Raw genomic sequence first — 24,804 nt, forward strand, 5'->3', positions numbered from 1 at the left:
AAGGTGAAAAGGAAAATAAAGCAAGCAATTGTGTCCGCGGCGCTAAAAATTCCTGCCAGATCAGCCAAAGCGATAAGTGCAAACAAAAACACTTCAATTGCTTACGGGCAAACTTTTTTCCCATGTGCAAGAAAAACTCCCCTGAGTCTTTTTTAATTTTTCATTTTTTTTTTTATTTTTAAAACCGAACCAACCTCCTTTGCTTTGCAAAACAGGGCCTCATCTGGTTTCACAACCACTGTTTACCATTGTGTTCGTTCTCCCCCGGCTTGCGCACAGAATCCTGACATCATCTTTGTTTTTGGATTCCTTGGAACACACTCCACCCCCCCCCTAAAAAAAAAAAAGCCTGCTGTAATTTTGCGCATTTATTCCCTTCACGCATAATATTTAAAAAGTGATTGAAGACACATGCTTGAACTCGTTCTGGCATTGTTAATATTTACACTTAAACATTTCGGGCGTGCGTTATTGCTCAGATTAAGCATCGTATTGTTCTCCCTTGTGTTTAATTTTGGTCCATCATTTTGTTTCAAAGCTACGATCGTAGATTAAGCCGATTTACATCTTGCACATCCTTCCGCCGGACGTGTTTGCGATTAAAAAAAAGTCCCTATACGTATCAATAAATCTCGAGATCGAAAAAGGAATTTCGGCTTGGCTGTGTGAACTTTTTTGTGAAGTACAGGAAAGGATAAATTCAAGAAACTCAAGTAGATATTTGTGAACTTTGGGGGGGTAATTGAAGTCGGGTCAAGAATATTTTATTCATATAGCGCCAATTCAAAACAAAATTATCCCACGGCGCTTTATCCGTATGGAAAGGTTCTCAAAACACACTCCCGACACTTTAATTGAATCCTGCATGAGCAAGCAACGGATGGACAGGATGTCTGTTGTAGTACCAAGACTGACCTGTGAATGTCAGCACGGAGCCGCAGGGCATCCAGACTGATTGGAGTTTCAGAGAATTAAAAGTAGCTGAAGAAGGTATTGAACAAAAACACCAAAACCATCCAGCCGTGCCGTCAACTTCAAGAAATCAGGAAAGTGCTTTTATCCCATGTAAACCCAAAAACACTCAACGCAACTTCACTTACTGACCACGCCACAGATGTAATCCTAATCATCCGTTTAGCTTCATGCTAACAAACGGAGCGAAACAACATAGACGGGCTAACAAATAATATCAGCGTCGCGGTGTGATAACCGTGCAAGCGTTGGACATTTGAGCACAAACGGAGGAAAATATAATACTCGCATGCATATATTGTGTATCTTTTGGGAGAAATGACCGGTATTACTCACGCTTACCCAGTCAATTGTGATTCTACCGTCAGGAGCAGCACAACCTCCATCGAATTGAAACAACCAATGTAGTAAAAACGTTTTATCACCTATGTTTTTATCATTTTATTAGATATTAATTCGAAATTTCTTCAGATGGTTGTACGAGGCGCAGTCGGTCAATTGCAGTATTAATTTCTATTATTGCAATTTGAGAGTATAAAAAGTTTGATTAATTTGGATAAGTCCCCACTGAAGCAGCACTGGTGACACTGCAATTCTGCTAACTTTTGTCTTATGATATGATACTGCCACCATCATTATGTCATCGGGTCTTTGACTTTGTAACTTTTGTTATTAAGGCAACAAAAGTGTTCGCCAATATTTAGCACAGGATCTCGCACCATACTTCTTTTTCATTTCCTAAGTCACTCCAGAGACTCTAGCTTTTGTAAACAAGTCATTAATTTAAAAATCAATTTCCCATACATTGTATGATTTTCCTTTGATGATGTCGTGTAGTTGGTCTTGTTGCGTGCCCGAGTTGCTGCAATTGTTAATGTGACCGCGCGTGTCGCTGTTTTCAAATTTGTCAGCGGAAGTGACCGAGGTCAAAAATCAAACATGGCTGCCGCCTGTGTGCTGCGGGCCGTTCGGTCCTCATTTACGTCTTTCAATTGTGCTTTAAGTGGAAATTTAAGTGCGCTCCGAATGTTAAACGTGCCACTAGTGTCGCATTCGGTGAGTCAAAGGAGAGGAATACGACAAGGTGAGACTTTTTAACTTGTAAAAACAGTACGTGAGCTATCGCTAGCTCGCATGCATCCATATGAATATCAGCAACATAATTCTTCCTCCTTTGGTATCCACTGTTTATTTCTACAGTCGTGGAAAAGCAGGAGGGTCAAACCTTGACCGTAAGTACAAACTAGAAACATGCAACTATTAATAGTATCTACGGTCCAATGTTTCATGGTGCTTTTTATTGTGCTAATGGCATTTTGTGTTACAGAATAAGTTTTTAAAAACACAATAATTACACAACTACTGACTACTAAAATTCATTTTTCATTCTGTTGGCCAACAAATTGTATCAATTTAGTAAATGTGCTCAGTTACCGATGATTGGAATCCTATTTATGAAGGCAGATAATAATGCTCAATTAAAAGATATAAGCTGATCATTGAACCAATTAGCTATTGTATTATCTATTATCGTCTTTTACCATAAGAAATGAACATGGAAATAGAAACATTGTGCATGTATGCATGAGATGAAAATTGAGCTCTTGGACCAGCCTTAGTGACGGACAATCAACTCGGACACACTGAAAATATTTGCAATTACAATTGATGGGTGATGTGGTGACCAAACGTGTTAGATTGAAGGAAAAATACTGGACACGGCAGCTGGACCTCAACCTCCAAACCCCACCGCCAAGTGTCCCATCTATAGATGGAACCTGCAGAACAAATATCACTACACGGTAAATCCTATCTTCATCCCGCGGTAGTTGATAACTGAATTATCTTTTTAAAACAAGTTTGTTTTTTTTTTCTTGGCAGGATGTTTTGCTGCTCAGTCAATTCATCAGGTCAGATGGAGGGATGCTGCCAAAGCGAATTACCGGTCTTTGTCCCGAGGAGCATCGCAAGGTCGCCACGTGCGTGCAGATGGCTCACAGAGCGGGTGTGTATTGATGACCTCCCACCGCCTCGACAATATTTGTGGCCTAGAAAAGTTTACAAATATTTAGGACACCCTTATAGACAAATCCTGGCAGCGTTCCACCTTGCTTCATACTGGGTTGTTATTTTTTCCTGTTCCAGTATTAAAAAAAAAAATTGTGGCGTTCCACAGGACTCTGTACTTGGGCCACAATTTTTTGTGTGTGTGCCCTATACAAATGCCCAAATTTTCTCGTGTTATGAGTACAAAACAAGTGGTGTTCACTTGCCATTCTGAATAGGTAAGATATCTACAATCTTGGTTAACGAAGTTCTAGACGTGGTATACAATGAACTCGTTGTCAAACTCCTTTTTGTTGCGGGCCACATTATAGTTATGGTTTCCCTCAGAGGGGGGTGATGACTGAAATCATAAAAATCTCTTTGACCGCCTAATCATATTTACACGTGGAATTTATGAAGTAGTTTTGGAATCATAAATCAAGGGAAGGGATTTTGAACTATTGTTGATGTATGGCAACACAATGCTTGCAATATCTCAATATTATCATTTAGGATACAACAATGGGAAATTTTGTTGGAGATTTTAGCAAAATTCATGGAAGTTATTACACGTGATTAGCAACCGTGGGCCACATAAAATCACGTGGCAGGCCGGATCTGAGATTGACACCTGTGAACTAGTTTGTATGGCGGGGTAAGATGACATGGTCATGTGACACATGAACGCACGCTGTACTGTTTTTTTTGTTTTTGGTGTAGTGTTTTTCTTAAAAATATTCACTGTAATTTGACACTTGCGACTGCATTCAGTGTATGTTAGTGATAGCCTGTTTTCCATTTTCTGGTTCCAAGGTTTGCTTCCCGACCATAGACCCAAACTTCCGGAGGGCCACGTCCCAAAGCCCAAGCCACAACTCAACAGGTAATGCCGATACACATTTTATTTTCTTATTATTCACACTATTACGTCTTAAAAGTAAAGGCTCAGTCTGCCCCATCTGCTCGCGCCAGGTACCTGACCCGCTGGTCCGTCAAATCGGTCAAGCCCATCTACAAACGCGGGCTGAAGTGGTGCAAGAAGCCCATGCCCGTCAGTAGCCTTCTGCTCAAGGACAACGTGCGATACAGTCCCAAGCCGCGTTGCTATAGGCACTGAGAGACGCCTGCGCTTCAACTGCAGATTTAAAATCAGGGTGAGGAATCTGCAAGACTTCGAACAATTCATGTCCACCTCCATATTCAAGTGCGCAACAAAAACAACACACGCAGGCATGAGATGTATTTCATTTATTTGGATTCTTGTCCACTGCTCTGGGCAAGTGCCCCCCCCCCCCCCCAAAAAAAAAAAAAAAATATATTTATAGTACCTTCTTTGTTTATAAACGTCATACACGCTCATTTACTGTGTTGGTTTTCAAAAAGCCCATAAATAGGCGAAGAGAGCAAATAAAATGGCTTTGTTTACCTCATTTTGTATTGATTGTTTTTATAATCGCGCAGACTGAACAGAGCAAAAAGACAAAATACGGTCCACCGCATCTCTCTCATTTTAAAGCATGAAGGGCAGGTCCAAATTCTTGGTCCCGTAGCCAATGTAGATAAATCCGTGCAGCGGCGTCATGGGCACGTGGTAGAAAGTGAGGCCCAACCACAGCAGGCTGCGAATCACGCACACTTTGTTGGCGCTCTCAAATTGAAGACTCCACGATCCTGCGCGCACAAAGATTACGTCGCATAGGTTGCCCGTGATGGGTGCAAATCTGTGATTATAGCTGAAATCAAAACTTAATGAACTACATCATGTTTTGGGCTTTCACCTTTTGGGATGTCCTCACTCAGCGGGTCCAGAAAGTCCAACGCCGGGTTCAGGTCGGCCATCTCCAACAGCGACTTTTTCTTCAGATTCTTGGGCTGAGAGAAGTGAAGAAAATGTTCAAGTTTCCCGGCCTGAGTGTAAGACAGACCTGAGGGAGAGACACGGCGTTCAATTTTTTTCCCCCACCGAGCATCTGCGGATCACCGTGGGAAATTTTGAAGGGCGTACTCACCGCCGAAGCTGCGATTGATTTGGACCACGCCGTGCGTGCTGTTGATGAAGGCGCCCCGCGGCACCACCGACGCTTCCTCGTTGATGTGATGAACCGTCACCGCCAACCTCGTCTCCTCCGTCACTTTGGTCTGAGCACAAGAATCTGATCTGATAAATTATCTCACGCACAAAAGGAGTATCATTTATCCCTGGTGTGCATCTCATCTAAATGCAGTGATTCAAGTTGGTGCTCACTGTCGACTCTTCCGCTGTAGTAGGATCGAGTCTTTCCGCTGGTCTGGACTCGTACACAAATGATGGGTCGCCTTCAAATCGACCCTTCGCCGTTTTGGACACGTCCTCGATCATTGCGCTCGTGGTCGACGGGATCAGGAACCAGTCGATGCAGTTGAAGCTTCGCGCCCGCAGCACAATTTGGGACATTTAGACCGACAATTTACTTAAATTGCATTTAACGACAGGGGTTTACCTGTAGAAATGCTGCGTGTCCTTCAGCTCGTCATCCCGCCTTCCCTGAGCGATGAAGTAGTGCTCCTTTAAACCAAGTATCTTGCCCCAAAACAATACTCGGTTGAACTTGTAGTTCTTTTTCAAGATAATAAGTGAAGTTTGCAGAGCTGCCCTCTGCTCCGAGTTCAAAATGCACCCGCTACCCGCAACCAGCTCCAATGAGTAGGATAACGAGTTAGCGTCCATTGTTGTTGATATTTATTTAGCACGGTTGCTCTGGCAGTGTGGTACGTTATTAGCTCGATTGCTAACGCAAAACAAAGCTTCCGGCCAGGGAATATGGTTGTTAGGAGTGTCAATAAACCCGGTCGTCACAAATTAGTAACTAATGGTTCGTGATTCGGCGTCGTTTTCGTCAGTTTTCCATTCGCCGGTCATGTATTTAGCGTCACTTTTCGACTGGCAGTGTTTAAGCGTTACTTCCGAGTTTCCACGGCAACGCTGAAACAAACAATTTGATTGGTGCGGGCGGAGCAGCTGTCGCTACGTCATTTTAAACCCGTCAAAATTACACTTAAAAGTACCAAAGTACAACTAACAGTATTAACGCTTCTATCGCTGTGAACCAGTCTGTGATTTAGCGCACAAACTGTAGGTTACAAGCACTGTCACGTCTAATACGTACTAAAAATGAATCGCAGCACTTTCGAAATTTGTAAAGTGGCTTCCTGCAACACGTGACCCGCCTTCCTCCAATTAGAGAAGAGGACGCCGTCCGTCTCAATGAGACCCGGAAGTCGAAACGTCAATTTAATTTGCATTTCCTCGACTCAACTAATTATTCTTGTCACGCCTGTTGCAATTTAATATCAAATTCCACTTCCTCGTGTGTCACATAGTTTTATTTAATGCTTCCGCGTTGTTCTCAAGTCAACCAAAAGTCAAGAGAATGACTAAATTAGTGAGGTAACGTGATGCCTATCAGTCCAAAACTCAGATGTCATATTTTGAACACGCAGTGCTTAATTGAAAAACAAAAAAAAGAAAAAAAAAGTGCAACAAATTGATTTCATATGTGATACATCGCCTTAATTTTAACCCCCTTTTATTTATTGTAGATTCCATTTTGGAAGAGAACCAGGGGAGGCAGGCCCGTATCATGAAATACTGCAGGACTCAAGAGTACGTGGTAAGTGTCCATTACCATTCTTTGACCTTGTGTCTGTATGCCTGTTCAGTGTCTGGATGCTGTAATAATGCAACAGATGGCAAGGTTGTGTTGTAAGTGGAGCACTGGTTGTGTATTTTATAAAGTTGGTTAAATGCAGTCATGTGTATTTTATATTGATTTGTTTTGATGGAACAATTTGAATCCAATGTGACGATAGTAAGTAAACCACCAATGAAATGTATGGCAGTGTGGACGACAGTCACATACGTGGAAATAAATCACAAAAGACACATTTATGCATGAATACACGATCGTCTTTGGAATTTAATACGACCTTGTAACAAAGAGAATAGCATCTCTTGCTACTTTATCAATCCAGTATATTGTTAGACATAATACATTGTTAGCATTCATTGTTTTCCAATATAGAAAAAGTCTCCGTTTACCATCTGACATCTCTAGATCATAGTGAGAGCCCAAGGTGGGCAAAAATATTTTTGGAGGTGTTTATTTAGTTAAGATACAACTGATGATAAATCGTGGTACAGTAGATTCTTGTACTCCTTTGACGGGCTCCTTTAGTGTTGCGAATGATGTTCTCATGTCAGTCAAGAACTCCCAAAACAGCATTTACTAAATATTCCCCTTTTCATACATTGAAAATGTCTATTCATTCCCATGCTTGCCTCTTCCCAAAGGCTCGGTTTCAGTGGTCTAAACAAAAGGGCCTCAGTTTGTAGTCACATGCTCCGTCGGCAACGGTGGCTTTCGGTTGCCTGCCAAGTTAACGTCGCCCATTCGTACGAGGGGAGTGGGGTGACCGCTTCGGACAAGGGGAGGGTGGGCGGGGGGTTTGCATGGGGCATGCGAGGACTGTGCATGAGTTCGCAACAGAGCTCAGGGCCACAGACGTGATATGGACATTTAGTCATCATGACGGCATGCGCGCTGGTTACGCTAATGAAAATACTGCCAACAAAATTTAATTCCAAAAAATACTACGCATGAGGTGGCTGGGGCATCTCATTCGGATGCCTCCAGGACGCCTCTCCCTGGTGAGGTGTTCCGGGCATGTCCGAACCAAAAACCAGACCCCTGGGACCACCCAGGACACGCTGGAGAGACTGTCTCTCGGCTGGCCTGGGAACACCTCGAGTCCCTCCGGAAGAGCTGGACGAAGTGGCCGGGGAAAGGGAAGTCTGAGTATCCCTGCTGAAGCTAATTCCCCCGCGACCTGCCCCGGAGAAGCGGTAGAAAATGGATGGGTGGAGAATACTGAATAACGGGAGGTTTGGACATCTTGGGTTTTGTTCCCTTTTAAGGTCACATCCACCAGGCCCGCCGACCGCTACACAATCCCCACGCACCTCAGTCCAATCCCGCTTGGGGCAGGACAGGAAGAAAACTTGGAAGTCGTCCCGGGTCCCGCTCGCTCCGGGAAACCCGCCGCCCTCCCCCGGGTGACCGCCGTTGCCACGACACTAATCCCCGCCGCACAATAAAGCGAGGGAGCGTCACTTAGCACGTCGCCGCCAGACGCTTCACTTGGCTCGGGGTTCACGGCCATCGATCTTGGCGCCGACACGTGGGCGAAACCCGCACGCTGAACTGGTTTTGATGCACTTAATACGAATGAAGACTGCGGCCCTCGCTGCCCTTCAATAGCCTGAGAGTGACGGATAAAGCGAATACTGAATGAGAGCCGGGGCCAGTCGACTCAATAATGGTGTTTGTGTCGCACAAAAGCAGACGGCAACAATGGCAAGAATGCATTGAGAAGGAACTGGACGGACTGGGTTTGCACACCTACGCACAACTCAATCTGGAGTTTTTCTTCTTTTCGTTCAACGAGTTGAACTTGCGCGGCGCTTGTGAGATCACCTCCAGCGGTCCTTCCGCCGCCAGCCAAATTTCTTCACGTGTTCCGCAACGGAATTAGACCGAGGTTTTCACACGCTCATTAAATCTCGCAGTGCCACGCGTGGATCAAGCCGTGCGCCGCCGGCGTGCGCTTCTCGAACGCTGCCTCCACGACATGGTCCGTGTATAAAAGTCGGTCGGCACGTGCAGTTTAGGTCCAAGTATTTGGACTGAGGCATTTTTTTTTTTTTTGGGGTGGGGATGGAGTTCGTCTTTATACTCTGTCGTAACGGATTGTAAATAAAGCAACGTGCGTCTGAAGTGAAGATGTTGAGCTTTCATTGCAGATGTTTCAAATATTTATAATTTAGTAATGACAACCATTTCATAGCAGAGTACTGTACCTCCATTTCCAGGGTCGTTGCAAAGGTATTTTAACGTTCTTCAATGGCCTGATCTCAAGCCAATAGAGTATTGCCTTCGCTTGCTGGAGACAAATGTTGGTTTTTGTTTGCCAACTGCACTAAATCAATCCCTCCCTCGCATATCATCAAGTTCCTTCCACTTTCCCATCGTCCACAGTATATGTTTATTCAGTCAAAACTTTTCAAAATCTTTCACCTGGAGTCAATCATGATCATCATCTATTCCAGCCTAAAAAAAAACAAAACATTTTGCGGTGTTTTTTTTTTTTGTTTTTTTTTTTTATTGGGGAAAATAGCACTATGCCTGCACGGTTAGTGTTGCCCTCACAGTGCTGAGGACCAGGGTTCAAATCCCAGCCCCGCCTGTGTGGGGTTTGCATGTCCTGCTTGGGTTTTCTCCGGGCACTCCGCTTTCCTCCCACATCCCAAAAACACGCAACATTAACTGGACACTAAATTGCCTCGAGGTGTGAATGTGAGTGCGGCTGGTTGTTTATGTGTGCCCTGCGATTGTCTGGCAACCAGTCGACGGCATACCCCTCCTCCTGCTCGGTGACAGCTCGGATAGGCTCCAACACTCTCATGACCCTTGTGAGGATGAGCATCTCGGATGATGGATGGAAAATATCCATCCATTTTCTTAGCCGTAGTAGTACTGAACTGTGGAGGTATTGCATTTAACATTTTTTCACCTTTTCGGAATGGAAAATAGCACTATAATATTTTTAAAATGAAAATCATTTTAAAAATTGGAAATAATGAAACATGCGTCAATTCATTGTGGCGCTCCTGCCTTGGCCACCACGGCCCGATATAAAAGAAACAGAGGGGCCACCGTTTTTCTCAGCGGCTCAGTCAGCTTTTCGCAGAGGATAAAGAATATATGCCTGTGAGTCTTGTGATCATGTCTGAAAGCGTGTTGCTTCACTGTTCAAAAATCTGTCACTTAAAGGCTTTTACTGCAGCGAGAAAGTGGGCACTGTGTGTTAGAAGAAAGCTACCATTTGGCAACATGATTTTAAACCTATAATTATCTTTGTTTTGTTTGGCTGGACAGTAAACTTCAACTGGTAGTTGCCTCATACAGACTTTTTTTTCTTTTTTTTTTTTTTGAAGAACAATCCGCTATTTGTGGAACATCACGCGACCAAACCCGCCAAACATGTTACTTAACTTCCCGTGTACGCTATGCTAACAAGCGCGGCTACAGTTTGATAACAGGATTTGAAGCCGAACTTGCTTCCGGATTCACTTCATTGCTGGTGTCTTCGGACAAAAGGTGAATTTAAAAAAAAAAAAAAAAAAAAAGGCCACCTTCTGAAAGTGCTTCGACCCGGTTTGGCTAATGCAAAAGTTGGTTGCGCATGCACGAGATTTGCTATTTGCCAAACTCCTGCTTACTGTGAAGTTAGTTGTATTTCTCAAGAGTGTGTTTGCAAGTCCCTCCATCCCCGAGTGGTGTGTTAACGGGGTCACTCAAACACCACTGCGTTTATAATAATGTAATTTGTTGTTTATATCTTGTTGAATTGAGCCGATGTGGGCCGAGTAGCCTGGGGGGGGGGAGAAAAAGTCTTCACGTCACCTACTAACCTACATATGTATGTTGTTAGCGCAGCACCCCGCCGCCCACGCGTAACCGCGCTAATCAGGCGCAGCCGAGACTCTTTACATTACAACGGGCCAGCGGAGGCCTCAGTCAGAACCGGGTGGGAAACGTGATGAGAATGAGACGAGGGGTGAGAGGGCAAAAAAATGGCAGCAGCACAACAGGGACTGACAGTCAAGAGAGATCAGGTGAGGGGGCGGAGCCGGCGGCGCTATTGTCCAGTAACGGGAAAAATACCAAGGGTTTAAATCCCCAGTCAAGACTGCATTGAAGAGGTTCAAAAGCCTCGCAGCTGCAGATCGTCAGCGCCCCCCGAAGACACGACACGCACATTACCTCAAGGAATGGCCCCGTGAAAGCGGAATACAAGTACAGTCCGATATTGTAAAAAGTTTTTGTCCTCAGCTTTGTCAAGTGGTCATAAGGTGGCCAGAAAAAAAAAACCTTACAGAAAGTTTAAAGCAATGTTTCAAAGTGTCAAAAAAAGAGCTTCATAAAAATCTAACTGAACATGGAATATAAATGTTACAATTTAACTACAAATTTATGGACTTTTTTTTTTTTTTTTTTTACTAAAAAGTGAAACATTTCGGTTATGTGATAAAACATGTTTAGATGTGTAAAAACACAACTTAAACTTCACATATTTTAAATTTAAAAAAAAAAAAACGATTAAAATATGCAAAGTCACTTGTTAACTTTTTAGGTTTGTTTGTAAAAAAAAATATATATATATTTTTTGTACAAAAAAAAAAAAAATGTCTGCGTGGTGGTGTACTGTATTTTTGCGCGGGCAGCATGGGATCAATTCCCGCTCAGTGGTGGCGTCAGTATGTCGACCAGTTCAGGGCGTAGTCCACCTTTCGCCCGAAGTTAGCTCAGAAGGGCTACGGCGCTCCTACGACCCTTGTAAGGATAAGCGGCTTGGACAATGGATGGGTGAAAATATAGACCAACTGTCAAGTCATAACTTATTTATAAACGCCATTAACAACAATAACAGTGATACTACTGCAACAATGAACAAAAAGAATTCAGTATCACAAAAGTGCATTATTATTATTAACAGGAAGTATAAATTGCTTTCATTGGCAGGTCTCCATTTCAATGAAAAAAAAAAAACAAAACGCTTACGTCATCTTTGGCAATGTTGATGCTTATTTTGTTCTCATTTGTCGAAACATTCAATCAACCGTTCTACCCCCCCAAACGAAGCAATTTTTTTCACAGAGACCCAGAAGTGTGCTTCCCTGTAAACATGGCTCTCAAATAAACATTCCCTCGTATTCACGTTTGACACAGCGTATCCGTACTTCTGTGTCGTGCGCTAACAGCGAATTCACAAGGGAGCGGAATGACGGACAAAATGCTGAAGTGCTGCGACGCCGCCCCCTACGGCACGGGGCTGGGTGCCGAGCTTTCCTCTGTAGAACCGTACGACTGGCGGGCCTGAGTCTCCGTCGGAGGTCTCGCTGACGATTTGGGATTCAGCACTCTGGGGAGGTAAGCCTGGAATAAAATAATACCCCAAAGGACTGAGCGAAGCTGTGCTGTGGCTATGTTTGCGACATTTCCCGACGTGTTTACCTCTGCTCCGTCAGGTGTGTCCTCGTCTTTCTCCCTCACCTGCGACGGAACGCAAGAATGTCACCAGATGAAGAAGAAACATGTAAGTGTGCAGAGAGTAAACGTGTCTCACCAAGTAATTGCGCGGCCTGAGGAACTGGAAATTGTCAAACACGGTGCAGGTGATGCAGAGGAGGACAGTTTTGACAAGCACCACCAGGGTGAACAGAGAAGTGGATGCCAGGAAGCCTGGAATGTCACATTTGATCTGATGATTATGATTATCATACAGGGAGAGAGAGGTTCCTAATATTTTGCCACAAGCTAGCAGTTGTGTGACCAACTGCACGGCACTGACCCGTTCTGAGGACAGAAAAGAAGTAAAGCCATATCAGGCAGATGATGGGCGCTGCCAGAGCTTGATTGACAGCCTTCAGGTGGACTTGGCAGTTTAGGCGTGTTGGCAAGTAGGCGAAATACAAGTTGTGCTTGTCCACCAGGTGCTTTAGCGTCATGTACAGGAGACCTAGTGGAGGTCACACGGGCGCTTGGAACATTCAACATATGCACTGGGTTGTCCTTGGTTAGGGTTGTGACATTTTGAGCTTATGAGTGGCGTACAGCCTAAGAATTCATCGGCACACAGCACAGGAAGCTATGTTCAGTACTGCTGTACTTCCTGTATATACATATCTTTTTTTAGATTGTTTGATATTTATAGCTTTGGGATTATGTAGTCCACACGTATTACATGATACATAAATTACTTGCGTTCCTGTAATCCCGAGTTAACTACTGTGTTTGCGTAGGTTAGTGACAAGACTGCGGCTCGTTCCAAAAATATGGAGAAATTTTGATTGAGTTGCCAAGACTATATATGGATACATGTACAGTATGACACTATGACTATGACACTCACTTTTGAAAAATGTACAGGTGTGGTCAGTCATGCCCGCAGATATAAAGTTGCGAGTGTGTGTTCCGTTTGTAATTATGAGTGTAGCCCTTTAAGAGCGGAGGGGGGTGGTGTCAGGTAAACTAGGAAGTAGACGTAGGCCGAGTTCTCTTGTTGGAGACCGTGTGCTTCCGTGTTTAAAAAAAAAAAAAAAAAAAAGACCCCAGGCCGTGGTTCACTGCGCTGGATCGGTTTTTATGTGCGTTGAGTGTGGGCGACAAGTGCACAATTGCACAGTGGCGCAGCTTAGAGGGAACATTGGTCTAAGAAATTTTACGCACATGTTTTTTCGTGCTTCGGACTGCGGATTTGCGAGTGCAATGGCGCGCTGTAGTACTCACCAAAAGGCGCAATAATGGGACAAATGACACTGTAAGCCATGATGACAGTAAACACACACAGGATCCAGCCATACATGGCGCCATATTCAAACTCGTAGGCTTGGTTCTGGAAAGGGAAAGAAAAGAACATCATATAATGAAACTTTTTTTCTTTTTTTTTTTTAGTATATTCTGTCTTCTAAACAAGAAAAAAAAAAATCTGATCAGTTTGCTTCTTGTAAATGTGAGTCAGTTTCTGGCCACTCAGTGTCATTGATTATTGATTACCATAATTCATCTAAACGCTCTCTCATTCCAGGCCCGTCACAAACCTGTTTGACGTATTTCCGTTCAGCGGCCGAGCGGGCGAACGCCAGGCGAACGGTGTAAAGCAGCAAACCGGGCAGCCGCAACAGGTCCATGGCCGAGCCCACCAGCGCCGCTGCGATCACGTAGTTGACAAAGAAGGCCCCTTGACCAGGTAGGAACACACACCTAGTATGTCGGGGTCAAAACAAAAGATGTGATATGTCAAACATTGTGGCTTTTTTTTTTTTTGGAGTCTGAATAAGAGCAGAATGTGTAGTCTGGAGGTGGATGTAAGAAGGACATTTGTGCAACTGCGAGAGGAACTTACTCAAACCTCAGCTTCCCATCGGTTAGAAATTCTTTGTCAAACAGCCAGCGGAAAAACAAGGCAAGACTGCATGTGGAGAAACAAAACCACTTGCAGGGTTATTAACTTCACAAATTATAACCCTAAGTGATTATTTTACTGTGCGTATAAAAAGAGGCATATTTTCTCAGCAACAGCTGACTCAATACAAAAATGATATACCGTAATTCCCGGCCCACAGAGCGCACCTGGTTATAAGCCTCACCCAGTACATTTGTAAAGGAAATACCGTTTGGTAAATACATATGCCGCAGCTGTGTAAAAGCCCAGATTGAAACACGAGATATTTACAAAGAAAGTCGGTACACAGAGAGTTTAACGCAGTAGTGTCAAACTCAACTTTGTCACAGGCCACATTTTACTTACGATTCCCCTCGGAGGGCCGTTACGACTGTGAAACCATAAAAATCTTTTAACTGCCTCATCATATTTACACATGAAATTTATGACTAGTTTTGGAATCAGCAATCAAGGGTAGTGGGTTTTCCAACTATTGTTGTTTGGTAACACAAAAATGCTCGTCATAGCGCAACGTTATCATTTATGACAGGGCAACTTGAAATTTTGGGACAGATTTGAACAAAAATCATGGAAGTTGATACACATGATTGGCCTCCGCGGGCCACATAAAATAATGCGGCGGGCCGGATCTGGCCCCTGGGATTTGAGTTTAATACCTGTGGTTTAACACTAACGCTAGCGCTGCGCTAACAGGGCCGGTTAAAAAGAAAAAAACACACAGATAAAAATCACTGAGACACGGCAGTAACACGCTAGCGCAGCGCTAACAGGGCCTGACCGGTAAAATTCACTTCCTCTGCACATCTATTCCACCGGTCTCACTCTTACGTTTTCCTCTCGAGTGTCCCCTTGCGACCGTTAGAAAAAAAAAAAAGAAGCTCAAATTAGCTGCATCACCGCATAAACAGCAGGGTTGAAAGCGTGTGGGGGAAAAAAAAGTCGCAGCTTATAGGCCGGAAATTACGGCAACCGCTTTCATCTTTTCAACAAACTCCAACTCGTGGCACTAGCGAGCTCATTGAAATGACCTGGTGAGTCCCAGCGAGGGAAGGATGAGCACCATGAAGATCAGAAAGAAGTAAAGCTTGCGCATCATGCTCAGCTGCTCGCTGGACCTGAAAGAACCCACGCAAGAATTCAATCCAAAGTGCGATTTTCACGGCGGCCTGCCGATCAGAATGCGTCACACCTGCTCCAGTGGGCCTCCCACAGCGTGGAGTAGTAGACGATGGTGGGCAGCAGGGCGGAGAAGCTCCACAGCAGCAACGTGGGGAAGAACTGACTGATGATCGGGTTCTAAGGTGGGGGGGGAGGCGAGAAAAAGGTGAGCCTCGCAGCGCGGAGGGTGCGCGAGTCTCCAGACCGTACATTCAGGTAGTAGATGGGCCTGGTGACGTTGAACTTGTCTATGGTGTTGATGATGATGGTGGGCGTTGTGAGGAAGGTCAGCAGGAACAAAAGCAGAAAGTTGAGCATCAAGTAGCGCACGTACCAAGAGAAGCCCTGGACTGACAGGTGGTCCCTAGACAGGAGGAGCAAAGTCAAAGACGGCAAACTCTGCACAGTCCAACCTCGCTTATTTAGATTAAACTTGCATCTGTCGATTTTCTAGGGGCCTCCAAACAGGCCAAGTTATTCAAATCAAATGATTCGGAGCATTTTTCTTTTTTTTTTTTTTCAATCACTCTTCTCATATCATTTTCCTTCAGAAACTGAATCCAGATTCTTAATGAAATCAAGTCGGCTCCAGTTCTTTCGGAGCAGCGAGGCTCGGTTGTATTCAAGTCATGTGCGTCGTGGCAGGCTTACCAATAAATGTTTTTGGGGTGGGGTGCATAGCTGACCCCCCACTTGTTCACTTTGAGACTTGCACTGGTGATCGACGCCTGAGGCTCTCGGGCACAACAGCAACTCGTGCGGCGGAATTTCACCGCGTTGAAGTCTTCCAGAATGCTGATGAGCACGGAGGAGAGGCGTCAGTGACAAGAATGAGGAACCTTTCAACAGTGGCAGGCGTTCAAGTTTCCCGTTCCCTTGCCAGTTTTGCCAATTTTGTCCCTCCCCCCGGCCCAAACGCATCGCACTGTGTCCGTGACAGCTAACGCCGCTTCGCCGCGCTGACAAGATGCTAATACGGATTCCTGGCTGGCACGGATGCGGGAAGACAAAAAAAAAAAAAAAAAAAAAAAAAGAAGCTCAAATCTTAACTCACAATTTGGCCGTGGCCTCCGACTGAAAGGTGACGAAGGCGAGCCCCAGGGGGTGCTGTGGCACCACGTCCGCCTGCTGCCTCACCTCCTCCAGCAGGTCTTTCTCCTTAGTGTTGTAGTACTCTATAGCGTCCACCTGAGGGAAGACTCCAATGAATGAGTGGGATTCATAACCAGGATTAAAGTCACACCCCACAAAGTCAATTGAAGCTTCTTTCGGGGGCAAGACAAGGATTCCAAAACCCGATACGCTATATGGCCATCCGCTATCTTCAATTCAACCATTCCTGAAAAGACACTGGAAGTCTTCTGTCTTGGTTTTGAAAAGATCATTTTAGTGTCATTTAGGATATTTCCAGGTGCCCTTAAAAGAAAATTTCATCCCCCAAAATCAGTTGCTCTTAGCAACTGAAAATTTGGTAGGCAGGTCTGGTCAGGCCAGGCCACGAGTGGACACATTTGTCGGTGGTCTTACCCAGACCGCTTTGTCCAACAGATTTCTTCCACATTCAAGCCACGTGTATACAAGACAGACTCAAAATTGTACAAATGCGTTGTGCGTGATAAAGGGCACGCTTGCGATGTTAACACGTGGCCTGTAAAGACAGAAATACACAATGGTGGACTGTAACCCGACACTTCATAGAAGCTACAGTAAAGCCCAGTTTAACATTCCTGACCCACTGGTAGTAACATAATAACAGACTTTATATTTTTTTTGTTAATTTGGTTGTGTTAAAAACAAATTGTGAGCCAAGATGGAACCGGTATCGAAAATACTGCACGTCTTGTAGAGGCGGTTCCTCTGCTGGGGGAGGGGGGGTTGCAGAGTCTGCTCGAGTATTTTTGTGGTTTTCCTGCATTTCATAAACATCTAAAAAGTGCAGCAGTCGCTGTAGGTTTTATTTTCCACATGTGATGTTATGACAGTAAGTCAGACAGTAAGTTTAACACTGCCATCGGCCATTCTGTTACACCCATGAATAGTGCGGGCGTTTACCATTGTTAAATATCTCATATTGCCTGTACCCCATGCCTATTGTGTGTTTATTTGTCCGTGTCGACTGGCTCGGCTCTGTAACGTCACGTGAACGCGTTCCCCAATGTTTTAGTTCCTAAAATGTAATACAACGTTGTTTTGCGTGTGGACGATAACTCAAATCAACTGACTTGCTGACACTGTAAAAACCCATAAAAAAAATGCTTTTCACAAAAACAAAAGAAAGTGCAAGGATGCGAATGAGGAACCGCAATATAGTATTTTTATTTTTTTTTTCTAACCTCAGCCAAAACATTAGAGGCAATCTTACATGACAACGTGAGGTCGTCATTCCCGTCCTTACCTTGGCACATTTGGCGCAGCAACAGAGGCAACCGCACACTCTGGGATATATCGTTTCCCGCCGGCCTCTCTTCTCCAGGAGGCGCTCGTAGTAACGCAGGTTTTTTCCAGCTCGAACCCTAAGGTGAAAAACACCACGGTACATTTGTCACACCCTGCATTGAATTGTCTATTTTTTTTTTTTTTAATCCCTGAACAAATATTTCAGATAACATTCATGAGGCATGTCAGATTGATGTAGCTGTTTTTTTAGACCTTTGAATGTAAAAACCTCTTAAATCTGACCTTTCTTTATCAAGGTGCATGAGCTTAGCCACATCGTAGGCAATGTTGACCTCACGCACTTCAGAAGTGGGGTATGCGTCCCTGTAGAGAAGCGCAACAAAAAGTAAGAACCGTGAGGGAAGCAACCATGCAGGCGTCAAATTCCGTTCATTCCACTCACGTGAAATGCAGCTTGACGTCGTCCTCTTTCGCCGTTTTAGGGACAGAAGTCACAAACAACGTGGTTTTGGGCTGCAAACACGGCAGATCACTGTCAAGCGCAAACGCCTCTTACGTGTCAAATTAAGATCTGATATTAGCTAGCAACTCACAGTGTCTTGACCCACGCCTTTGATCTGCGACGTATGGTGTCGCAGCACACCGATCGTGAGGCCAAGATAGAGGACGGCAAACACGGTGTGAAGCCACAACCAGCCATTCCTGGATAAAAACACAAAACACAGTCAGCGGTGTTTTGTGGAGTTCGTTTCACAGTGGCAACGTGGCGCAAATGTGGCTCAGTGAAGTCATAATTTCACTTAACATTTATACGAAAAACAAAAATCTCTGGACTGAGTAGCAAGCTTTGTGAGGCACCAACAGTTTTCTACTATTACAGAAAGCAATTCTAAAAATTAATGTAAAAATCTCTGGGCCTAGTATAGACCCTTGTAGAACACCGCCAGTATCCATGTACAGGGGTGCGTTGGTTAACTGAGTTCAATTCCTACAGTGGCAACATAAGCACACAAATCGGAGGAATCAACAACCTACACTAACGTACAACTACGTGTAATAATAATTACACCAAATATTTGCATGAAACATCACTGGGAGGCCATAAACATGAAAGGGAATGAAAAGCTAAACACGGAGGATGCCTTCTTGTGCCACACAATGACTTATTACTACGTCATTCATAACCTTATAGATTGGGACTGTTGGAAATCAAGGACCCACCCACTGGCAAATCCAGGTCTAATCACTTTGTTTTGCTGTTTATTACCTCGCTTGAAGATTCCCAATCGTCGTCCTTCCAAAACTCTCTGGGTTGGTGCCTGAAAGACAAAATTAGGTTGGAAAAATGTGCTGAGAGTCCTGTTTTTTTTCGGGGCGGGGGGAGGATCCCGCTTTTTCCAGCTGTAAAATTTGCCATTAAGCTGCGAGTTCTTGTAAAATGTATTTGCATCATGGCCCCTTTTAAACGTTCCCTAAAAGGAGAAGGTCCCCCCCCACCCCACCCCCCCTCCACTTTCATGTTGCAAGTGAATTTGTCAAAACAGTGGAGATTTGGGGAAGTGAATCTGGTAGCGGTCAAAAACCCAACGGAAAACAAACGGAAAATACAGTTGAATACGAGGGTGGACAACTTCAAATACTTGGGGTCGACAATCCAGAGCAATGGTGAGTGTGGTAAGGAAGTGAAGGAATGGTTCCAAGCGGGGTGGAACAGCTGGCGGAAGGTGTCTGGTGTGCTATGTGACAGAACAGTCTCCGCTAGGATGAAGGGCAAAGTTTATAAACCAGTGGTGAGGCCGGCCATGATTAGAGACGGTGGCACTGAAGAAACAACTGGAGGTGGCAGAAATGAAGATACCGAGGTTCTCGCTTGGTGTGAACGGGTTGGAAAGGATTAGAAATGTGCCCACTAGAGGGACAGCCAAAGTTGGATGTTTTGGAGACGAGGTTAGAGAGAGCAGACTTCGACGGTTTAGACATGTTCAGAGACGAGAGAGTGAGCATATTGGTAGAAGGGTGCACGAAATAGGCTTAGATGGAAAAAGATGACACGCCGTGGTGACCCCAAACGGGACAAGCCGAAAGGAAAAGAAGGAACTGAAAATACAAAGCGCCAAAACTCACCAAGCAGGTCACCCGTCAGGTTGACAGGCAGGATGACCGCGAGGGAGAGGACCGTGATGACCAGCAGCAGGACGATCAGGTGACGCTGGAAGGACAGGTAGTGGACGGCGTCGCAGCCGCATTTGGCTTTCATTTTTTCGTCGCTGAAAAACACAAACGCAGATGTTGCTTGAACGTGGACCGGCGCCGAGATCACAAAGCAGATGGTGACAGATCGCACTCACTCCATTCTGAGGATGAAAGGCAGCCACGAACAGAAGCCCTTAAAGTGAAAGACGCTGTTCAGATTTGTGACAAATTGCTTCTCCCGATCGTCGTGAATAATTTCATCGTTCAACAAACCATTTCATACTCCAGGTCATCCCCGCTGGAGACAGAAGACGACGTGCGTCTGTAACGATTGCACGCCGACTCTGTCAGCCTAGAACACAAAGATTTTGCAACAACAACAATCAGAATCAGATTTAATTTGATCCAGAATGTCTGCTTCTTGTCCACCAAGACCAAAACGGCTTTAGGCAACATTTTGGCAAACCCCAAACCAGAGTGAAACCCAAAACCAACCCTTCGTTGTCTGCGACCAGCGCCAAACGTCCATAGTCCCAGAACTTCCTCCGTATAACCGAGAACAGGATCAGCAACACCTGCGGGACCAAAAGATCACAGTCTGGCGGTCTCGCACACCTGTCGACAAACAAACGAGCTCGTACCAAAAAGACGCTAAAGTTGAGCAGGAGCACGATGGGCACCCCCCCAAACTGGACTCCATTCAGGACGGTGTTCTGGTTGCTGTTGAAGCAGGTCTTGTTATTGGGGCTCCCAGAACCGATGGTGCTGTTTGGGCCCATGAGGGACCACTGCTCCCACCACCAAGAGCACATCACTGCGGGAAAGCTGCCAGTTTTTGTCTGCGTGAAATGCGGAGAAAAACAATAAATCAAGAGAATTTTTTTTTGTATAGTCAATTTTACAACTGGGCAGATCCAATGAATAGGATATACCTCCAAATATTCATGTTTTTCGTTTTTGTATTTTTTTTTTAAACAAAGAGGGATCTCTAATATGCATTTTCAATGATAAACAAAGGTTGTCTCCTTGCACAAAAAAAAACCCAAACATTAAAAATAAGACTGAAAAATATCAGAACCAACGAATCCACAGGTGTTGTCAAACCGTGAATGTCCGGGTGTCCACTGTACTCTTTTGAAATCTTACTTTTAAACACTAATACCTTGTTTAACAACGCCGTTGGCTTTTTTGTTACACCCATGAATAGTGCAGGTGTTTGCCATTGCATAGCCTGTATCCTATGCTTATTTTGTCTGCAAGTGTTTATTTGGCCTAAAAAAAAATGTCTGCCGTGTGATTGGCTAGCTCTGCGACGTCACGAGAATACGTTCGCCAATCTTTTAGTTCCTAAAAATGCAATATAACGTTTTTTTGCGCGTGGCCGATAACTCAAATCAACTGACTTGCACGCTACTATCGCAGTCACGAGTCGCACAACGCGCGGCTCCGTCTAACATCTGGAGTCCGCCCCCGCGTGAACGAGTGACAGTCGTTCATTCAAAAGGACACTTGCACGGAATACTTTTTGTTTACGCCCCTCCTTCCCCACCACCACTTTCTTATTATTATTATTTTAAATCGCTAATATTTTGGTAACCAGTTTTGGTAAGTGTGGGGTGAAAGGTAGCGAAAGCGGAACCGGAGACGTTGCCGTGGAACTTTTTCTGATCTCACTCGCCAGCGCCACCGTCAACAACATCCGCCGTCCACAAAACTTGACCAGCTGTTTTCGAAAAAAAAAAAAAAGAGAGACGCACGGCCCGTTATGCTTGCTTACCTGCCCGTTCTGATGTTTGCGCCGGTCGACGAGCCGCAAAGTCAAACTTTTTACAGCCGCGAGGACGCAACGGGACCGACTTTCGTCCAAGTTTGTGTGCAGCCTTCCTCAGTTATGTTCCGCGCATGCGCAACGAGTCCCCAGCGCTCAGAGCGGTGGCACGTCACGTGATTTCAGAAAGCCATACTCGGAACTTTTTTTTCTCAACAATTTTAATGCATTCAGCGTATAAGTATCTTTTAGATGACAATAGTAAACATACCGAGCTAAATACATATTTTCCAGTTAAATAAGATGAAATAAAATGTTGACAGTCATGATCATAATATGATGGCATTGTGTCCACAACACGCCTTGTGAATTAATATCCTGCATGATTATTTGTGGTGTGTGTTACGGCACGGGTGGCTCAGCTGGAAAGTGTTGGCCTCACAGTTCTGAGGTCCAGGGTTGGATCCCTGCTCCCGCCTGTGTGGAGTTTGCATGTTCTCCCCGTGCCTGCTTGGGTTTCCTCCGGGCACTCCGGTTTCCTCCCACATCCCAAAAACATTAATTGGACGCTCTAAATTGGCCCGAGGTGTGACCAGACCAGAGGAAAAATCACATTGCAGGATAATCGATCAGGATCATCTTTGGAACACACCCAATCATTGAGGCTATGCTGACTTTGGGCCCAATTGTCAGCATGTGTGAAGTGTTCGGAACATCGAAGCGATTCGGGGAAAATGTGCAAATAGTAAACGTCGCCCTGTGCCCACCCAGTAGATGGTGTATAGATGCCACAAATTACTACTTTTCTATTAGACATGGGTACGGCCTGACTAAATGAACCTCCTCCCTTCACTTTAACATGGTTTCTTGGCATCAGTATGCCCCCAAAGTAATACTTTTCTGTTAGTTAAAGAGTAGATGATTACATTCGAGGTTCCTCGGTCATGAGAGGGGCGCAAGCCGTGTGCGAGGTAGCGATGTCACTGAATTCCTGTTCGATGAAATAAATTATTTTGATAGAAGCAAGCGTGACGCCACGGTGACTATTATAAGAACGGTCCGTCTTTTTGTGACATTGATCCTCGATCCTCGTCTCATTTTCGAAGCCGAGTCGAGCCAGATCGGAGCTGGGATTAGCGCGCCGGGTTCCCCCCGTCGGATTGGGGAAACGGGTCGCGATTTGTGCGGGACCGACGTCACGGGCGCCCATCGGATGGCCACATTAATGACGCCGGCGCAATTAGTCATTCAATTTACTGTAACCTCGTGCGACTGTGCCTTGTCCCCCCCCCCCCTCCAAATTCCCATTAGGTGCTTGTTTATAGGCTTCTGCCCGGACTGTTCATTTCTGCCTGCTGTGTGTTTGTGTCTTTCTTATCCTGTGTCAATGTGTACGCAAACGGATGTTCATAATGTGCTTGTGTGTGTGTGTGTGTGTGTGTGTGTGTGTGTACACACACCAGTGTGTGAGTGTGTGAGCGTTCATGCCTGACTGTGTGACACGTTGATTAGCGTCCGCCGCGGCGCCGCTCCCAGCTGTCCTCCCGACCGGCCGCTGATTGAAACCAATCAGGCTTGCGATGGCCCCATTGCGGTGACCCCTCACCCCGCCCGCCCCCGGCCTAATCACTTGCTGATTGGCCCACGTAGCCCCCGCCGCCCCTCGCGCGCCCGCCCTCGCGCCTGTCCCTTCCCCTTGGCATGGAAGGTTAATTTGACCGGCGGATGAAGCCTCCAGGAGGGAATAGGAACGTGTGCTGGGTGATATTGTGTGGATATAGCCCACCTGTCAATCATGAGCGGGGGGAAGGAGGGCGGGCAGTTACAGTCAGGAAGGAAGGGACGACACCTTCCTGGCAAAAGACGGATTTGGATTTTATTGTCTTAAAACACACTTATTTGTACAGTACATTCATTATGATTCATTTTAATTCACGCATGTTGTCACAACCGCAGTCAGCCCCTTAAAACATCCATCCATCCATCCATCCATCTTCTTTGCCACTTATCCTCACGAGGAGTGCTGGACCCTAACCCAGCTGTCAACGGGCAGAAGGCGGGGTACACCCTGAACTGGTCGCCAGACAATCCCAGGGCACATGGAGACAAACAGCCAATCGCACTCACAATCACACCTTGGGGCAATTTAGAGCGTCCAGTTAATGTTGCATGTTTTTTTTTGCGATGTGGGAGGAAACCCACGCAGGCACGGGGAGAACATGCAAACTCCACACAGGCGGGGCCGGGATCGAACCGGGATCCTCAGAACTGTGAGGCCAACGCTTTACCAGCTGACCCACCATGCTGCCCCTCCCTTAAAATATAGTGGACATTATCTTCGTTCCTATGGATTAAATACAGAGACTTGTAAATTTAATTTGCTGCCCTCCGATTGGCTGGCGACCAGTTCAGGGTGTAGCCCGCCTCCTGCCCAATGATGGCTGGGATAGGCTCCAGCACTCCAGCGACCCTTGTGAGGATAAGCAACTCAGAAAATAGATGAATGGATGGGTAATAAAGGTGTAACGAAATGCACCGCTCGCCATATTTTGCAGCTTCACTATATTGCGGATTTTTCCGTCATACAATTTGAAGTTTAATTTTGGGCTGATTATTTTTCCCATACTGACTGTTGAGAACAGAAGTCCGTCATTTGTATGTTTGTGTGCCCCTTTAAAGGGTGTGGCCTAGCGAGTGACGTCAGGCGCCATCGACTGAGCGTTTAGTTGAGTGTGAGCGTCTTTTCGCGGCTTTTTGTAAGTATTTTATTTTGTATTCGTGTGTTTGACCATTGGTGCCGTTCAATAAACAGCTAAAAGTATATTTTTAACCAACTTTTAAAGTCAATGAAAAATATATACAAAATAGTGACTTTTTTCCACATGTTGTATCTCTCACAATTTTGAAATGTGAAAATGTGTTAAAAATTAGTAAGTGTGTCCTCCACCTTAACCAAGATGTTATTTAAAATAATTTTTTTTTCTTTTTGTACCCAAATAGAAACGGTGTAAATACTTTAGCCACATTTTTGTCCAGAAAGGGGCGCTGTTGCTTTCAATGTCATTTCTGTAGTAAATCAGTCCCAATGCTCCCCCCCCCCTTTTCCAGCTGCCATATTTTGAAGGAAAAAAAAAATAAAATTCAAGAATCGGCTCTAGTTATATAATGCATAATTATGAACACAATTTGTCATCTCATCTCATTTG

At 45.0% G+C, this 24,804-nt stretch overlaps 3 protein-coding genes and 1 long non-coding RNA gene across 4 annotated transcripts; 2 read left to right on the top strand and 2 right to left on the bottom strand.

The window, feature by feature from the left end:
- The first annotated feature begins 953 nt into the window (after positions 1-953).
- Positions 954-4,311, top strand: mrps18a (mitochondrial ribosomal protein S18A). The gene is made up of 6 exons (XM_061812871.1): positions 954-2,056; positions 2,173-2,204; positions 2,670-2,774; positions 2,854-2,977; positions 3,832-3,901; positions 3,991-4,311. Exons 1-6 carry the CDS (start codon positions 1,912-1,914, stop codon positions 4,133-4,135), a joined length of 621 nt encoding a protein of 206 aa, XP_061668855.1. The 5' UTR covers positions 954-1,911; the 3' UTR covers positions 4,136-4,311.
- Positions 4,252-6,211, bottom strand: rsph9 (radial spoke head component 9). The gene is made up of 5 exons (XM_061812870.1): positions 5,499-6,211; positions 5,264-5,423; positions 5,028-5,157; positions 4,797-4,943; positions 4,252-4,689 (listed from the first exon to the last, which is right to left on the bottom strand). The coding sequence occupies exons 1-5, from the start codon at positions 5,723-5,725 to the stop codon at positions 4,529-4,531; spliced, it is 825 nt and encodes a 274-aa protein (XP_061668854.1). The 5' UTR covers positions 5,726-6,211; the 3' UTR covers positions 4,252-4,528.
- A 77-nt stretch (positions 6,212-6,288) lies between these two features.
- LOC133496819 (uncharacterized) lies at positions 6,289-13,825 on the top strand. Its single transcript, XR_009793866.1, has 3 exons — positions 6,289-6,445; positions 6,598-6,668; positions 13,705-13,825. It is a non-coding gene; the product is annotated as an uncharacterized LOC133496819 (long non-coding RNA).
- On the bottom strand, positions 11,504-21,766 carry tmem63a (transmembrane protein 63A). Its single transcript, XM_061812839.1, has 23 exons — positions 21,608-21,766; positions 20,472-20,669; positions 20,326-20,405; positions 20,104-20,182; positions 19,986-20,023; positions 19,762-19,904; positions 18,905-18,956; positions 18,231-18,339; positions 18,080-18,150; positions 17,920-18,000; positions 17,636-17,753; positions 16,295-16,428; positions 15,892-16,035; positions 15,451-15,604; positions 15,272-15,378; positions 15,111-15,197; positions 14,023-14,088; positions 13,718-13,880; positions 13,407-13,512; positions 12,469-12,636; positions 12,244-12,359; positions 12,132-12,170; positions 11,504-12,053 (listed from the first exon to the last, which is right to left on the bottom strand). Exons 2-23 carry the CDS (start codon positions 20,640-20,642, stop codon positions 11,937-11,939), a joined length of 2,343 nt encoding a protein of 780 aa, XP_061668823.1. The 5' UTR covers positions 20,643-20,669; positions 21,608-21,766; the 3' UTR covers positions 11,504-11,936.
- Positions 21,767-24,804: the final 3,038 nt, after the last annotated feature.

Source organism: Syngnathoides biaculeatus, chromosome 23, assembly GCF_019802595.1.
Source record: "Syngnathoides biaculeatus isolate LvHL_M chromosome 23, ASM1980259v1, whole genome shotgun sequence".
Taxonomy (NCBI): domain Eukaryota; kingdom Metazoa; phylum Chordata; class Actinopteri; order Syngnathiformes; family Syngnathidae; genus Syngnathoides; species Syngnathoides biaculeatus.

Bases quoted from the DNA above. Each gene is read 5' to 3' on its own strand.
- mrps18a (XM_061812871.1), top strand. From the start codon at position 1,912: ATGGCTGCCGCCTGTGTGCTGCGGGCCGTTCGGTCCTCATTTACGTCT. The intron at 2,057-2,172 runs GTGAGACTTTTT...TTATTTCTACAG, and splicing joins AAGGAGAGGAATACGACAAG to TCGTGGAAAAGCAGGAGGGT. The intron at 3,902-3,990 runs GTAATGCCGATA...TGCTCGCGCCAG, and splicing joins CCCAAGCCACAACTCAACAG to GTACCTGACCCGCTGGTCCG.
- rsph9 (XM_061812870.1), bottom strand. From the start codon at position 5,725: ATGGACGCTAACTCGTTATCCTACTCATTGGAGCTGGTTGCGGGTAGC. The intron at 5,424-5,498 runs GTAAACCCCTGT...GCGGGCGCGAAG, and splicing joins GACACGCAGCATTTCTACAG to CTTCAACTGCATCGACTGGT. The intron at 4,944-5,027 runs GTGAGTACGCCC...TCTCTCCCTCAG, and splicing joins AATCAATCGCAGCTTCGGCG to GTCTGTCTTACACTCAGGCC.
- tmem63a (XM_061812839.1), bottom strand. From the start codon at position 20,642: ATGTGCTCTTGGTGGTGGGAGCAGTGGTCCCTCATGGGCCCAAACAGC. The intron at 19,905-19,985 runs GTGAGTGCGATC...TGTGTTTTTCAG, and splicing joins CCTTTCATCCTCAGAATGGA to CGACGAAAAAATGAAAGCCA. The intron at 12,360-12,468 runs GTCAGTGCCGTG...GTGACATTCCAG, and splicing joins CTTTTCTGTCCTCAGAACGG to GCTTCCTGGCATCCACTTCT.